A 17652-nucleotide genomic window follows, 5' to 3' on the forward strand; every position below is an offset into this window, starting at 1 on the left:
ACATTCTACCCACTTTCACAGCTTTGTTACTTTCTATTTACTTTCACATTCTATTTACTGCCTTTTATTCTTCTTTCTGAGAAAATACCAAAGAAATTCATTTCTGAAGCAAACGAATTAAACTTAAATACACGTCAGTTCTGCAGTCTTCTCAGTGGCTCTTTTGGGTTCCTGGACCCAATTCCAACGTGTGTGTGTGTGTGTGTGTGTGTGTGTGTGTGTGTGTGTGTTCCCCACACCAGCAAGCAATCCTCAGCCCACCAGCTGGGTGTCCTACAATTCACCTCAATGCTGACACTATCTACCTGGGCTCAGTAGTTGTCCTACAAGTGGTCCCACAAGACTGCCCCCACCCCACTTCAGAGGCCAATCCCAGGTCCAGGTTGTCACCCATGCTTCTGATCAACCAGCAATAGATCAGAGGTTCCAATGAACCACTCCTTGGGTTTGATTAATTTGCTACAGCAGCTCACAGAACTTAGAGAAACATTTTACTCACTAGGTCACCAGTTCATTAGAGAAGGATGTAACTCAGGAACAGCCACATGGAAAAGATGCACAGGGCAAAGGAAAGAGAAAGGGCAAGGATCTTCCAAGCCCTCTTCTCGCCTGCCACTCTCCCTGAATCTCCATGGGTTCACCAACCCAGAAGTTCTCTGAACCCATCCTTTTGGGGTTTTTAATGGAGGCTTCATTATATGTTCATGACTGATTAGATCATTGCCCACTGGTGATTCATTCAACCTCCAGCCCCTCTTATCTCCCCAAAGGTCAGGAGGTAAATCAGAAAGTTCCAACCCTCTAATCACATGGTTGGCTCCACTGGCAACCAGCCCCCATCCCTAGATGGGGGTCCAAAAGTCACCTTGTTAATATAACAAAAAACATCTTTGTTGCTCTCATCACTTAGGAAATTCCAAGGGCTTTAGGAGCTCTGTGCCAGAAACAGGATGAAGACCAAATACACATTTCTTAATACAAACCACAATATCACAAGAGGCTTTATTTACTCAACAAATAATTTGAGGTCAGCTTCTGTAGGCTGGACACAAAACAGTTCACCTTCAATACTCAAGAGGTAGCTTCTACCCGACACAGAATCCCTACCTCATAGATCTTCCCAGATAAGAACCAGATCTCCAAACCAGGAACAGGAAGACTCATGGCTTCCAGCCCAGAGCCCTTCTGTTCCTTTTGGGCAGCTCCTAAAGCCAGAGGCAACCATTTCCAGGGACTTCCCAACACGAAGCCCAAAACGAGAGGCCGTGTGTCCAGTGGGTCAGGATGTAGCCTGGAAGGGACCCAGAAGCTCCAACTCCATCTCCAGGAGTCGGCAGCCCAGCTCAGAAGAAGGGATTTTAACTGCATTACTAAACGTGGTCAGCTCTTGAAGGGTGAGATCCATTTCTCTTGGCTGTTTGCTTTTCCCTAAGACAATCTGCGAAGCACACGGGAACTCGACTGCAAGACCGTCCTTTGAAGCCTGGTGAAACTTCACTTAGGGAAAATGTTACCTTAGATGTTTCGGCAGCCTTTCTCAGACTTTTCAAACCAGAAAGTTGCATTGGTATCTGCAATCACATATCTAGAAAAGGGCTAAAGACTATATAAAATGGCCTAAAAAGAGAAGCAGCAGGCCAGGGCAAAGACCACCAGTCAGGGAATCGAGAGCGTCAAGCCTTACTCCCTGCACCTCCCAAGCACGTGGCCTTGAGAAAATGCCCACCTGTCTCAGCCCCTCCCGAGGCTCAGGAGGGCTAGTGAGGGTCCGTGAAACGTGGGTGAGAAAGGAAAAACTGCAACGGTGTCATTCAGTGAACGTGGTTCACATGACCTTTTTTAAATGGCTGAGATAAACAATCTACAGTTTAGGGTTAGGGTTAGTTCTTCTCAAACTAATCATCTCTGTAGCATTTTACAACTTTTGAAATACTGGTAGCTGCATTATCTAATTTTAAGACTGTTATTAAGTTGACCATTGAATCTAAAGTGGAGGCTTTCTAAAAGACTAGGAAATGACTAAAGTGTTAAATGCACACCTAGCACTATACTTCGTCCCACAAAGATTCCCCTACATCCTTGTAAAGTACACCCCCTTCCTGCCCACACCATCACAGTGCAGTTACTAGGATACAGATACATCATATCACCTCTGGGTATAATTAACAACAGAATTTGTTCTTTTCAGTGATGCTAACAAGATTTCAGTTATACTAACCTTAATTTTCTCCTTTGCCATTTCGTCGCTATTACTCTATTATGTGAACTGGAGACCAACAGCACTTTAACAAATTCTCCAACACCTTTTTTTCTCCTTTGAATTAAATCTTCAACTGGCTGCATGTTTTGCTGAACTACTAATGCTTTCCATGTGTTTTTTTCCAAGTTAAAATACTTCCCATTAGGTATTTCTAACACAACAGAAATTGGTAAAATGCCCAAAGAATCCGCCTCCCCAAAAATCTGTTTTCTCCAAGTCTCTCGGAAAGACCTGAAAAGTACATGAGTGTACACCCAATCCCTGGAGAATCTCCATGTAGCAGGACACTTGCAAGCCATCCATCTTACTTTTCAGCTCCCAAGCCCTCTGGATATCAATGTCTCTAGTAATGAGACAAAGCATTTGTTTCCTGACATACACTTTTATTGATCCATGGTAAGAACGAGTCTGTCTCTTCACGGGGATCGGCACAAGCGCAGGGAGCCAGGAACAAGAGTTTGCATTGCACCCCACATGCGGGGCAGACCTGTGAGTGGAAAGCATTATAGGAAAGACACTCTTTTTTAAATAATTAATTAATTAATTAATTTTGGGCTATGTTGGGTCTTCACTGCTGCACGCGGGCTTCCTCTAGTTGCGGCGAGTGGGGCTATTCTTCCTTGTGGTGTGTGAGCTTCTCATCGCGGTGGCTTCTCTTGTTGCAGAGCATGGGCTCTAGGCACGTGGGTTTCAGAAGCTGTGGCACGTGGGCTCAGTAGTTGTGGCTCACGGGCTCTAGAGCGCAGGTTCAGTAGTTGCGGCTCACCGGCTTAGTTGCTCCGCGACATTTGGGATCTTCCCAGACCAGGAATCGAACCGTGTCCCCTGCATTGGTAGGCAGATTCTTAACCACTGTACCACCAGGAAAGTCCTAGGACACTCTTGAAGAAATCGAAAGCACGGTGGCTTCTTTACCAGGGGTTGTTTTCTAGAACAACCCCTGTTTGGAGTCTAACTGGCAGCACATGGTTTAAACTTGTCTTATAACATCTGCTACAGGTGTCTCCACCAGTACGACTACATTCTCCAGTGTCAATTTTTTTGTTGGCTAGAATTTCACTAGGACAATGCAGAGCAAAGACAATGATAATGGTTCCAAGGCAACATTCAAATTCTATCATTCAACATCTAGAGATCCTTAGAGAGGAGAGTTAACAAAGTCCTATAGGGGCAATGAATAAATCATTTAAATAAGGTAAAATTCTTGGGTCAGGGGTGGAGAGCACAAACACGAAATAAACCTGCCAAAAGGGACCCTGATACACCTGCTTTTCTTGCCTGTGCAACTCACATTTGCTCGTGTCCATATTCCCTTTCTTGATGCCTCTTAATTTCCATAGCTGACCTGAGTTTCCAGCTGTACCTGGAAGGTTCTCGTGCTCTCTCATACGTTTGTGTCTCCTTTTCTTTATTCACCCCCATATTTATGTTTACCTGCATGTCTGCAGATGGTAGAGCAATTCTTTAAATTCATTCTCTAGCTGTTTTTAAATTTTTGGCAACAAATCCTTCCTGATCTATCTATCTACTCTATAGCATTTGTGACAGATATGTTGTTTGACAAGCTAGTGGTATGTTTCACATCCTTCCCATATCCTTTCTTCTGTTTTTGTCGGGGAGGGGGCACATCTGTCAATCACCGTTTGACCGTAAGGCACCTTAGAGGAGCCACCCTACACACAGAGTGGGGAGAGGCTGACAAGCCGACCTCCCCCAGCCCAGACCCAACGGCCTTCTAGACACGTGGACATCCTGTGGGGTCTGTCATCTGGGAGCTGAGACAGATTAATAGGAAGCAGATGATAAGAAGTGTTTAATCTGATTAATCCAGAGAGCTTGTTTTTACCTAGAGTGCAGAACTCTGGGCAAAAATGGGTCACGGACTTGCTGGGGTATAAAAGGGAGGAGGTTTTAAAAAAAAATACAGGCACCAATCTCCTTCTGCAAAGGGAGACTCAGGATTTCAAACCCAGGCCCGTCTTGTGCCAAGACCACCGCCAGCCACTCAGGGCTCCGCAGAAAGACAGCAGGAATGGGAGTGGGTTCCAGGGTTTATGGAGAATCACTGGATCCCTACAGCAAAGGACAGAAAACAGGAATGTGACCCACTGCACCTAAACCCACTAGCGAAGAGTTTGGTCAGGACACTGTGAGTTTGGCCACTGTGACATCCACAAACAGGGGGATGTTAGGGGAGGGAACCCCACCCCTAACCCAAGGCTGCAGAGGCAGGACAAGAACAGAACCAGCCTCCTGTGGGATGCGGGACACAGTCAGCAAGAAGCCCAGGTCCAAGACCTAGAGTCAGAGGAAGATCGGCAGGGGGCCCAAGAGGGGAAGGAATGACTCTGGAGGTGTCTCCTGCTCAGAGAACAGACTGTTCTACTCTGTTCCTGCAGATACCCAGGACAGTGGGGGCCCTGCCACCTCGGGCAACAGGGCGCCAGCAGCACCTGTGCAGGCCTCCACCCCAGCACCCAGACGGGCTGGTCATCCAAGCTAATGCGTGTCACTGCACAGGCCACAGTGCCTCTGCATCCACGGTGCCAGGGGCTCCTCTTCTTTATTAGCTAATACAGAAGCACCACCCGGGTGCTACTAGGCCCAAGAGCGTCAAAAAGGCATTCTGATGTTAGCAGAAGGCCTAGTTTTCATGGGAGCCCCAAAGAGTCCACATCAAGAAGCAGTAAGGACCACATGGGAATCCAGGTGACACTCAGCAACCCGCCTGAGGGGTGAGGGTAACATGGGAAGAGGTAGCTGGAGGGGAGCCTCCCTGCAGGGCCTGGAGGGCCCAGCTCACACTGAGCAGAGAGGGAAAGACAGTCAGTCAGAAAGCTCGGCAAGGTGGAGAGGACGGAGGAGCCCTGCTCGTATTCACAGGCATAAGAAGCAAGGCAGAACCTGAGAAAGGGACTGGAAACAAGGTGGGTTGATGGCAGGGCTCAGGGATCACGGCTCCATTCCCCACCCTCTGCACGCAGAAGCCCAGGGCCCTTTACACCATAGCTAGAGGGGGTTCAGACACTGGACAGAAACTGTACCTCACCAGGAGCCCCTGAGCTGCTGTCTGCACCACACACACTCACACACTACCTCCATCACCGCCAGTGAAAGCCGGCACTGAGACAGGGTCCTTCCCCATTAGACGCCACATAGCCTCAGGATCCTTCTCAACACTGTGCCCAGGGAGCCACCTTCTCTACATTGGCTGGCACATGAGCTGAATCCCCACAGTCACTCTTGTACTAGAAGGTTCTTGAAGAAATGCTCCACTGTTTGTCATTCGGCTCTTTGCTGTGACAGAGTAGTGCAGAGCACACAGCTGCATGACTTTGCCTGCGAGAGGAAAATGCTTTGCAAATGATATACTGATGCCTCGCTCTGTTGATGTTTCTGTTGCTGGAAAATGACTACATTTCTGATCAGTGGATGAAGCAGTCTTCTCCTACGTGGTTTTCTTGGCTTAAAAAATATCTTTATCCCTGTGATTTGACCTTTAATGAGAGATGAGACTCATCTCGTGGAGAGCTTAATCCCTTCGGCCACCTTGCCAGCTTCTGCCGAGCTCACCTCTATCTTACGGGCAGACCTCATCATCTCAGAGGTTTGGGGGAAATGCCTCTAAAAAGTCTAAAGACGCTTTGCACTGGGCTGTTCTTCCTGACTACGAGCACCAATGACACTTGGGAATCTTCAGCCAATTTTTTATCCTTTTGTTTAACTCAATGCTGGATGCTTAAAAGTGCCAGGGCTTCCCTGGTGGTGCAGTGGTTGAGAGTACGCCTGCCGATGCAGGGGACGCGGGTTCGTGCCCCAGTCCGGGAAGATCCCACATGCCGCGGAGCGGCTGGGCCCGTGAGCCATGGCCGCTGGGCCTGCGCGTCCGGAGACTGTGCTCCGCAACGGGGGAGGCCACAGCAGTGAGAGGCCCGCGTACTGCAGAAAAATTTAAAGTGAGAGGCCCGCGTACTGCAGAAAAATTTTAAAAAAAAGTGCCAGCATTATGAGTCCCAGAGGATCAATCAACAGGGTTCATTTTCTTGATGAGAAGACAGGGTTTGCTTCAGACAACTGAAGCACAGAGGTTTTAAGCCGAACAAAATGCCTTTGAAGTCAGCTGGTAGAAAACACTCAGATATTAACTTTAGGATTCTAATGACTTCAAACCTTATTTTTTTTTTAAATTCTCAATTCCATTCCTTACTCCACAATTCTTCCACTCCTTTTCTCTTCATTATGAGACTTAGTCATCAGAGCCAGTTGGCCCTCTGAACATTTTTCTGGTGTCTGGCAACAGGATCACTTGCTAGGACCAAAAAATTTATTTTCTCTAGCTAACCTCATTAAATGCAGACTTCACATACCGGTCATAGATTTCTTTATTTATATCTGTTAAGTTCATGCCCACAATATGACCATTGTTTTTTTGAGGGGCTGAAGCTAGATTAAGAAAGCAAGGTATGCACTGTTTGCTACCTTATGTTACATCAAGTGGTCATACTAGAGACTTCCCTGGTGACGCAGTGGTGAAGAATCCGCCTGCCAATGCAGGGGACACGGGTTCGATCCCTGGTCCGGGAAGATTCCACATGCTGCGGAGCAACTAAGCCCATGTGCCACAACTACTGAGCCTGCGCTCTAGAGGCCGCGAACCACAACTACTGAGCCCGTATGCCACAACTACTGAAGCCTGTGCGCCCTAGAGCCCTGGTGCTGCAACCACTGAGCCCGAGTGCTGCAACTACTGAAGTCCGCGTACCTAGAGCCCGTGCTCCACAACAAGAGAAGCCACCGCAATGAGAAGCCTGCGCACCGCAACAAAGAGTAGCCCCCACTCGCTGCAACTAGAGAAAGCCCACGTGCAGCAACAAAGACCCAACACAGCCAACAAATTTTTTAAAAAAGAAAAAAAATCAGGTTTAAAAAAAAAAAGTAGTCATACTAAAAATGTGCAAAGTAATACAGTGGAGAGGAGCACAGAGGTACAAAAAGCTTGAGGCCTCTCTCGGTACCAAAATCTCATTCCAGCTTCCTACTATCAGCAAAGACCTGTCTCGGCTGCTTGCGGGGACCATCAAAGCAGTGCCCCGTGGCCTTCATTTCTCATGAGGTTTGCCTGGTTGCTCACCACGAAGGCTCCACTCCACTCTCATCCCAATGGGTACAGAGTTCCAAAGGTAACACTGGAGAATTCCAAAGGCATGTCTCCTCCAATTCATCCACACGCTGTCCTGGATTCTAAACATTCTATACTTAATTAAAACAGGGACAAAGGAGAAGAGAATATAGGGTGAAGAAAACATTATTTTGGAGAAATTTACTTGACAGCATTTTAAGCCCATGAGCCTAAGGTGATCCTGGATCCTTCCGGTCCAATCGTGCAGTGGGAAGGTAGGTCTTTGGGGGAGCTGCGTATAGTGCTAGGCCTAAGACAGCAGTCACTGTCCCATGCCTATAATCACTCAATCATTTCTTAGATGGTGAAGAGGGGAAATACCTTGAAAGGAAACAAGGACCCAACCAACTGATGTGAAAAAGGTTTTCTCCCCCTGTCATGCTTTCCTTTGCCATTTCAACTGAAGATTGTTCCCGGTTTGGTTTTTTTTTTTTTTTAATCCCAAAGAAATCTCATCTAATATTGCCATTTGGAACGGGAAAGAATATGTCCCAATGGGGGCTGGTACATCACACATACGATGCATACATTCCTTTGTCTACACATAAACCAAAGGGTAATATTTAATGCTATTATAATAAATCTATTCCAGATCTTGCCAATAACAGGAAGTGGAAGGGGAAAGAGGGTTTTTTAATACAAAGGAAGAACTTTGCCTTCTTGGGCATTGATGTTAATTCACACAGTCAAATCCTCTCATCCAACACACTCAGGCCTGAACTAATTAACGGTGAAAACTGATTAAAGCAGAAATCTTTTAAAAATGACACATACACACCTTAAGACTTTAACTTGCAGCCATGGTGACTGACCGTCCTGCTTCTCTGGGATGAGACACAGTTGGTTGCCAGGCACACAGCACAGGAGATGCACCCTCACATCATTTGGGGCATGACCTTTCTTTGAATAAAGGTCTAATGGGACTCCCCGTGGACCTTCCTTCATGAACCACTCACATAATATAGTCTATGATTCCCAATCTCAGTGTCTTAGAACTTACAAAGACTAGAATCCTTCTGGATTTTTACAACATTCCCCCACCTTCTGTAGTTATCACAACCCACTCATGTTGACAGAAATGCTTTTGTAGTAACTAATTTTGAATCTTTTCCAATATACTCACAGTAGTGACTTTGTATACCTGTACTTAATCAGTTTCTAAAACGTTCACATCCCATTTCATTAAATTACATAATTCCAATAGTAAGTGCAACTGGCATAAGCAGGTTTGAGAACAAACACGCTGATCCCGCCAGCACCCAGTTTAACCCTTCAAATAGGAAGACCTGGGCGTCCTGAGAGAGAGTGGGCTGGACTGGCTGCTGGGGCTCAGGTGCCATGGAGATGAGATGTGTGTTTACATGCATGACATGGGACCATAGAACAATACACCACTTAATGCGGTGAGTCAATAATGTGGAAGCTGGTTAGAAAAACCCTGTACTTCAAACATTTTAAGTGTATACTGCCAAAGAATGAATTTTGTTAAAAGGTAGTTAGCTCGTTAGGATTTTGATCTAGCCAGTTTGAGCGTAAATCTGCTTTTTCCTGGGAAATACCAATTCATACTCATGTCCCATATCTCAACGGGTTATCAGCTATATTTCAACCAACATTCAGTATTGGTTGTATTCAGCACAGAGTATGTGCCTGGATTCGTCCCAGATCCAGGATGAGGGTCAGAAGGGAATTTATCCAAAGTCATAGGTCACAGGCTTTTTCTTCAGGCAGACATGATTTATACACATAAAATCATTTGAAAAATATAAAGCAAGTAACAAAGAAAGCATATTTTGGTGCATATTTTAAGGTCACTCAGTGCTACAGGCAGTTGAGGAGCAGGGTCAGTAATGAAGGTCCTACAGATCTCGTTTTGTCTCCAACGAGATCACGAACCCTCCTGACGCCCTGACCCTCCAGCCCCTGAGGTTTACATGTCGGCTACACAATTACTGGCCAACCACAGAGTAAGACAAACACTGTCCCTCGGGACACCTGCAGCCTCACCCACTTCACACCAAATGAAGTAAAATTACACAGCTTCCCCTCCACATCCAGCTGTTCCCTCATCCCATCCCTGGGTCTCCAACAGGAAAGCAGGGAGAAAGAAGAGGAGCCAGAAACGATTCCCTCCACTCCACCCATGCATGCCACACTCCAGGTGTAGACTGGGCCTCGACAGGATGATTGATGCTCTGCTAATTACAGGCCTGAATTAAGACCACAACATGTATTAAATAAACACAAAATGACTCAGATATGGAAAACTTCTATGCATAAAATGAAATTTAGTTCCTTTCTTTTTCCTTTTTATATTACATACTTGCCTCAACTTGGCCCAATGCCAGGAGGACACCTTCCCATGGAGACTGTCTACTTAGCATAAATTACCACTTTTGTTACCATTCAGCCCACGTGTATAATGGGGAAAGCAATGGGTCCCGGAAAATCAATGGCTGCAGGAATGGGCGTCAGTGGGGTTTCCCGAGTGACCGCAGGCAAGCCATCTGAACCACAAATACGTCCGCTCAACACCGTATTGCTCTGCATCCACGTGTGCCCTGTCCTGCACTGACCTGAGGCTTCCCTTGAATCTCCTGAGACCACAGCCTGGAGCTTCAGGCCCCACTTCCCCACAGGGAGCTGCAGAGAGCCACCAGAAGGCATGTAAAGGTCACTTCATATTGGGATTGACATGTATACACTGATGTGTATAAAATGGGTGACTCATAAGAACCTGCTGTATAAAAAAATAAATTTTAAAAAAAAAAAGGTCACTTCAACTGGCTGGAGGTTCACACTGGCTCAGCCCCAGGAAGAACCCCATCTCTCCCAGCATTGCCAAAAAGAACCTCATCACCGATGTGTCTGTCTTACCTCGAGCTCTGTTCACGAACCAAACAGCAAAGGCAGCCAGAATGAGACAGGGTTTCCAAACCTTGCCAGAAACTGCTTCCCTCAAATCTCTAACAATATATGACAGGGGCTAACCCCAGCACAGATAGCAAAATGGTGACTATTGCATTTCATTCCCGTAAGTGGCATTAATCATCACGTTTCATCACTGAGGGCAGATGACAAGCATCCCCTCCGGCAGATGTCACTCACCGATGCAGGCGTGGACCCTCACGGACAGCTGTGTCCTTAGGATGATGCTGTGCTTCTTGCCCCGCCTAATGGAGACAGGAGACAAAACATACATGGGCATCAGAGGAGTCAACAGGGTGACCCTACCTGCTGTCAATCAACTTGACGGTTCGCCTCGGACACCCACACCTGGTAGAGGCTCTCGATAAGCAGGAACCTACACAGAACAACAATGTATCCTGAAACGCTGTGACGTCACAGGGTTTTACAGGAAATAAAACAATGAAGTCTGACTCTGTTGGACTGGCACACACATTTCACTGCCAAACCCGGTCCACTCCACAGAGTTCCGTGTACTCATGCCTGACCATGTTGGGAAATTTTTAAAATCTGTGCCCATGAAGTGAAATCCCTGGAATGTAACAGCACAAATCTGCTTGATCATTCCCATGGCTATTTTTACAGGTTTTTGCATATCGGGAAAGGACACACATAGTGGGGTAATCAGAAAGAGCTGTTTTGCTGTGTATCAATTCAAGACATGGCTTTTCCCTGAAGACAGGAGTCAGCAAAGGGGGCGTGTAGGCTATTTGTCAGCAGAATGTCAAGGTACACCACACCTTGTCTCATCTTTGCTTCCTTTCACTTCACTTCTTATAAAGGAAGGAAAAGGACGGCCCCCTCCCCAGTTCTCCTCCCATGAGGGCTCAGCCCGCTTTTACAGAGAAGGACCGAAGCCCAGAGCAGACGAGAGAAGATAAATGGGGAGAACATGAGTCCTGGCTACCTAGGGTAGCAAAGGCTTTGAGGTTTGAAGAAAGGGGGAAGCCAGTGGACAAAGGTAAAATGGAGCCAGGAACCAGCACAGGAGCGGGTAACCAGCTCAGTGGCTGAGTTCCCTCCCCATCAGGGCTTCATGTATACCAGTCTCGCAGTACTTTCCCGCTTCCTGGTTTTGTGGTTGTGCTGGAGCAGAAGAGGACAGAAATCTCACCAGGGCACACTTAATATTGTGGTATGAAGTCACAGGAATTATATTATAGTACTGAAACAATCATATTTTTTATTCTTGAGACCAAATAAGAGGGGAAAGTATGGTTTAAAAAAATTTTTTTTGATTCTTTTAAAGGAGAAAAGAAAACCACTTGCATGGTCCTACAAAAACATGCAGCAGCCTGCAACCCGGCAGCTCCTCGTGGGCAGAGAATCTGCATTCACAGTCCCTTCAAATGCAGCCAAGCCCTCCTTTTTAGTTAAACTACGTGCAAGGTACTAGCCTCGAGTTTACACAAATACACAACACTCGACCCATCTTCAGAAGACAAGTTTGAGATTCCTATAAACACAGACTTCTTCAAAACTTTCTTCCTCACACAGAAAAAATCTTTTTCTCTCTTGACAGTCCTTTACAGGTGAGCTTTTCCATTTGGTATTTTTCTTGTTTCTAGTTGTGGCCTCCTCTTTTCTGTCTAGAGAAGTTCCTTTAGCATTTGTTGTAAAGCTGGTTTGGTGGCCCTGAATTCTTTTAGCTTTTGCTTGTCTGTAATGCTTTTGACTTCTCCATCAAATCTGAATGAGAACCCTGCTGGGTAGAGTATTCTTAGTTGTAGGTGTTTCCCTCTCATCACTTTAAATACATTGTGCCACTCCCTTCTGGCCTGCAGAGTTTCTGCTGAAAAGTAAGCTGATAACCTTATGGGGATTCCCTTGTGTGTTATTTGTTGCTTTTCCCTTGTTGCTTTCAACATTTTCTCCTTACCTTTAATTTTTGTCAATTTGATTATTATGTGTCTCAGCATATTCCTCCTTGGGTTAATCCTGTATGGGAATCTCTGTGCCTCCAGGAGTTGGGTTACTGTTTCCTTTCTCATGTTAGGGAAGTTTTCAGCTATTATCTCTTCAAATATTTTCTCAGGCCCTTTGTCTCTCTCTTCTCCTTCTGGGACCCCTATAATGTGAATGTTGGTGCATTTGATGTTGTCCCAGAGGTCTCTTAAACTGTCCTCATTTCTTTTCATTCTTTATTCTGTTCTGTGGCAGTGACTTCCACCACTCTGTCTTCCAGCTCAATGATTCGTTCTTCTGCCTCATTTATTCTTTTTTTTTTGCGGGGGGGGGGCTCATTTATTCTGCTATTGATTCCTTCTAGTGTACTTTTCATTTCAGTTATTGTATTCTTCAACTCTATTTGGTTGTTCTTTATATTTTCTGACTCTTTGTTAAAATCTTCTTGTAACTTCTCGCTCTGTGCATCCATGCTCTTCCCGAGTTCTTGGATCATCTTTACGATCATTACTCTGAACTCTTTCTCAGGTACGTTGCCTATCTCCACTTCACTTAGTTGTTCTTCTGGGGTTTTATCTTGTTCCTTCATCTGGAACATATTCCTTTGCCATCTCATTTCGATTAAATTTCTCTAGACAGTCCTGATGTTGACATTCCTTCAATTCTTGTGATCATACTAGGAAGAAAGTTCCCATTAGTGCACTGAACTGAGCTGCTGAACAGCCTTTTGTGTGAATTCCCAGGAAAGGTATTCTGGGGTGGGGGCAGTAGCCACCAGGCTTGCAGCCTCACCCAGTGCTGAGCCAGGGGCTCAGCTGGGAGCAGAAACCAGTGAACCCCTGATGACGGCCAGCCCCTAACTATTAGAAACAGCAAACCCAAAGTTCTTTAATCTGGAAGATTTTTTTGTAACTCATGTTATCAGCAGTTATGAATCAAAAATAAATACCAAATGGACAGTAGACAAAATACATGCTTTAGATGCCCAGAGGGGAAGAAGCACGAGATGGCAGGAGAAAATATTTCAGAATTCCTCAAAAGTTCTAGAGAAGTTCACAAGGGCCCATTGATAGCCCCCACTTTTATCTTCAAACAACCGCAAAGTTGCATTTTGAGGAAGTGCTTCAGTTTTCCCACAGAATTCTCCAGTCCCACAAGGACTGGAGACTGACCAGTCCCACAAGGACTGGTCACAAGGGATCCAGGCACCTGCATAAGAACTAGGACAGTGTTTCTGAGGAAGCCATCAGCACACCACTCTGGAGGTATCATCTTTTCTGCATTTTTCAATGTTTGTACATTGAGAAACCAGGCAATCAGACTGGTTAAGTTAAACCCTAATAGAATTTAGGAGAGCATAGAACAAAAAAGGCCTATTTTTAAGTAGTTTTATCACTTATAATTCCTCTGCTTCAATATATTCACCTCCTTCCCTGCCTGCCCCTGTACACAAAATCCTACAATGAAAGAAACCTGAGTGGAATTGGGGACCAAAGGCTGTGGAAGTCCCTCAACAGGGAATGAGGGTCCAAAGCCCAGGAGTCCCTGGCAAAGGAGGGGGCCTTCCAAAGCAGAAACCAGGGAATGGTGAGTGCAGCCAGGTCCACGGAAGTTGTCCTTCATCTCCCCCTGCAGCCCCTACTTTCTCTCATCTTTGACGCAGGTACCACTGTTGTGCCCATTTTGCAGATGAGGGAAGCAAACTTGTAGTAATGACGTAACCTGCATAAAGTCACATAGCTGATGGAAACAGACCAGGGCTGAAAGCAGAGTGTCTGACTCCACCGTCACCCGCACCATCCTGCCTTTTGCTGTGTAAGTGCCTCACTATATCACCTTCTCCAGCACTTTCTAAGCATAAAAAGTGTCCCAGGTTTTTTAAAGAACTGATTTGACCTCAATACTAAAATCTAACAAAAAAGGACACAAAAAATTAAGATGAAAATATCTAAGAAAATATTAGCAAATTCTTATTCTAAGAATTCAAGAATTACAAGATGTCCATGTTTTATTTATCTATATCAAATATCAATGTATAGACGACACCCGTCGTAAGGTCCTTTAAATTTGATAGCTTCCCTCCCTCCACCACAATATTTTGTAATTGGGTAATGCTGATTGTTATGTATTTCTTCTATATATGCCATCTTGCTGCTAATATGGATTCTAAAAATCGTTTGGCTTATTCTCTTGGCTTCTTTCAGGGAAATAATCATTTCATACATCTTAAAATAATCACTTTATCCCCACTTTTCTAGTAAATATGCCCTTGTCTTCTGTTTCCTGGCTAAAACTTTCAGAGGAAAATTAAATAATCATGGATATACTTTCCCCTGCCCCCAGTGGGATACTATGTCAGTCTGGGTTCAGAAAATAATAATCATAATAGTTGTTAACATTTATGGAATGCTTATCGTATGCCAGATGAGGTTCTAAGTACTTTCTACAGATTTAGTCTTCAGAAAACTCCTATGAAGTAGGTAATATTATTGCCATTTTTAAAGTAAGGAAATTGAGGCCCAGAAGAGTTATGCGACATAGCTGAAGTCACACAGAAAGTGACAGAGCTCGGACCCAACCCAGGCAGTCTGACCCCAGAGCCCGTACGCCTAGCACCTCCCTAAAGCTGCCTCCCAGATGGGTGTTCCTTCATCCATTCCCTCATTCCACACATGTTCACTGGCGACTAGTGCGTGCTGGACTCTATGTTCGATCCACAAAGGATCATCTGCCTCAAGACAGCAATGCAGAAATCCTGCCTGCTAGCCTGCCGGGCAGATTTTGGACTAAAGACTGCAACATCAATTCTCACCTGAATTTCCAGCCTGCTGGCCCACTCTACAGATTTCAGACTTGCCAGCCCCCAAAATGGTGTGAGCCAGTTACTGGAAGTAAGTCTCTCTAGACAGCCTAGCTGGATTAGATAGATTAAACTAGATTAGACTAGATGGATAAGACATATCTTATTGGTTGTATTTCTCTGAAGAACCCTAATACAAACATTGATTATTTGCCTTCATGGAGCGTCCACGTTCTAAAACTGAAACCAGTGGGAGGCTGTCAGTGTGTGTTCACCATAAGCACTTTAATGGTCCTTTTCTCCCCGATATTGGCTTGCTGTATCAGCAGCCTCTCCTTCCAAGTCGGCCTGTTTGCAGCAGAGTGAAATGGGGGTGCATCAGTTACTAGAATCTGGTGACCCAGAGGCAAAGGCAGTTTAGTTTGACCTAAAGCTCCCCACGGAGATCCAGATCCCATTCCTATCAGCACAGCCACTGCCAGAAAAGTAGCACAGGCCTCAGAGACTAGCCACAGCCAACCGGCTGCCCATACCCAAGGTCAATGCTACCCAAGTGATGAGAGGACTAAAATAGTTGCTCAGTTCAAGGAGACTCCAGCCGAGGCACACATGCCAGGGACTTGATGGCACTATCGCTGAAGGAACTTCCTGCAACTTCCCGGTTTCTCAGAACACCTGAGCTTCTCCTGCAATAATGTCTATGGCCTTGGGAAAAAGATCTGGTGTAACCAAATACCACAGAACCAAGTCTGTTGGTTCTGAACCCGTGTGTTTCAGTCCTGTCCCTGTCTCTCAAGAAAATATTTTTATAAAAATAACATATAAAGTCTTCATAATGTAAGAACAAGTGCTTACATTATTTTATTGATTGGCATGGAGCCAAAGGCTTGAAGACTTTTTCTTGCAATCAACAGCAGAATCGATGCCCCCAAATATTCCTCCACTCAAATTAGAACTAAACTATGATTTCAGTCAACAGTAGAAAACATACGTTGGACAATGCAGCAGAAGCAGAGATTAGGGGCCCCCCAGCAGCTGCCCCAGGATAAGCGTCCTCTTAGTAAGCTTCTGAAACTGTGAGACTCAGCCCATGCTCTGCCTGAGGAATGAAGAGGATTTGGACCAGTCATCAGCTAGTAAAAGGAGAGTACTAGTGAAGATTAATTTGCTCAGAAGCTCGAAGCCCAAGAGAGCTGGTTGCCACTACATTAGCCTCCAGATGCATTCTGGTCTCCCTTAGGAGATGGTAGTGGTGAAAAGCTAAACTCTGAAGCCATCTATGTGATCCTGGACAAGTTACTTAGCCTCTGTGAGTCTCAGCTTCCTTGTCTGCAACATAGGATAATATTGTGCTTGTGGTGTCATATCTAAGAAACAAAGACTTACTCCTGTTTTCTTCTAAGAGTTTTACAGTTTTAGCTTTTCCCCCTCAGGTCTCTCCTAGTGGGAATGAAGTCTCTGTTCAACCCATTCACAACTCGCAGCTCCTACGCAATCCTGCTGTCTCTCCTCCTCAGCCCCACATTCTCCCCTTGACCTATCTCCACCTGCCTCCACCCCACTACTCTTCTGCTTCCTCTCTCCCCAAGGACACCACAAATCTCCTCCTTACTACACCCCTGGCCTTGCCTGGGTACTGTCACAACGTGATTTCTCCATGGCATAGTGTTCTTAACTGCCCCTTCTTTGAAATTTTCTCCTTGCTGAGGCAGACATTGCCAGTTACCCACCGATATGCTTTTCCCCCTTTTGTCTTATAAAGAGAACCTGATTTTGTTTGGGGTGACAGTGTACCCACCTAAAACTATATTTTCCAGTCTCCCCAGCTACTAAGAGTGGCCACATGACACAGTTCTCTTCAGTGAACTGCAGACGGAAATTGCTAGTGGAGGTTCTGGAAAAACTCTTTAAAGGGGGCAGACCCAGCTGGCACCAACATCTGTTCTTCACTCTTCCCATCTAAGGCAGGGACCTCATACCCTTAGTAATAAAGGTAGAGGGTTGGCTGGACACAAGCCCAAAATTCATGGTATAATCATGGACCTAAGTTCTGGGCAATGGCATGTGACTGAAAGCTATGTGCACACAGAAGGGACATTCACCCCCTATGTCCACTTCCTTCTTCCTGGCAGCTGGGATGCCGATGAGAAGGGAAAAGGTAAAGCCATCACTCTGGACACAGAGATGGGATTCTCATTTTCAGGACGGTATGGCTGCTCCACCAGTCCAAGGAAAGTTGGCTATATTTCGACTCTTACACAACAGAAATTTTTACCTTTATATTTAAACTCCACCATTTGGTTACATCAGAGAAAACTATACCCTAACCAACACATGACTTCCTGCCCTGATGAGATGCTGGAGGGAGAGCAGCTATACTGTAACTATGATGAAGCATGAGAGATGAAAGCTACGTCATCAGGATGGCGGAGTAGAAAGGTAAAAGGAGGCTGGGTTCCTACGAGCATCTTGTAATCAACATATTGTCTTCAAAACGGCCTAATTATCTACCTCTTTTTTTAAACAGACTTCATTTTTTCA

At 45.5% G+C, this 17652-nt stretch overlaps 1 protein-coding gene across 1 annotated transcript in view; it reads right to left on the bottom strand.

Annotated features, from left to right (window-relative positions):
* The window catches only part of FHOD3 (formin homology 2 domain containing 3), a 505940-nt gene that overhangs the window by 405178 nt on the left and 83110 nt on the right, over positions 1 to 17652 (bottom strand). Inside the window, exon 5 of the mRNA XM_049697949.1 lies at positions 10548 to 10612. Coding sequence (XP_049553906.1) covers positions 10548 to 10612 — 65 coding nt within the window. The remainder of the gene's footprint in view (positions 1 to 10547; positions 10613 to 17652) is intronic.

Source organism: Orcinus orca, chromosome 15 (genome assembly GCF_937001465.1).
Source record: "Orcinus orca chromosome 15, mOrcOrc1.1, whole genome shotgun sequence".
Classification (NCBI taxonomy): Eukaryota; Metazoa; Chordata; class Mammalia; order Artiodactyla; family Delphinidae; genus Orcinus; species Orcinus orca.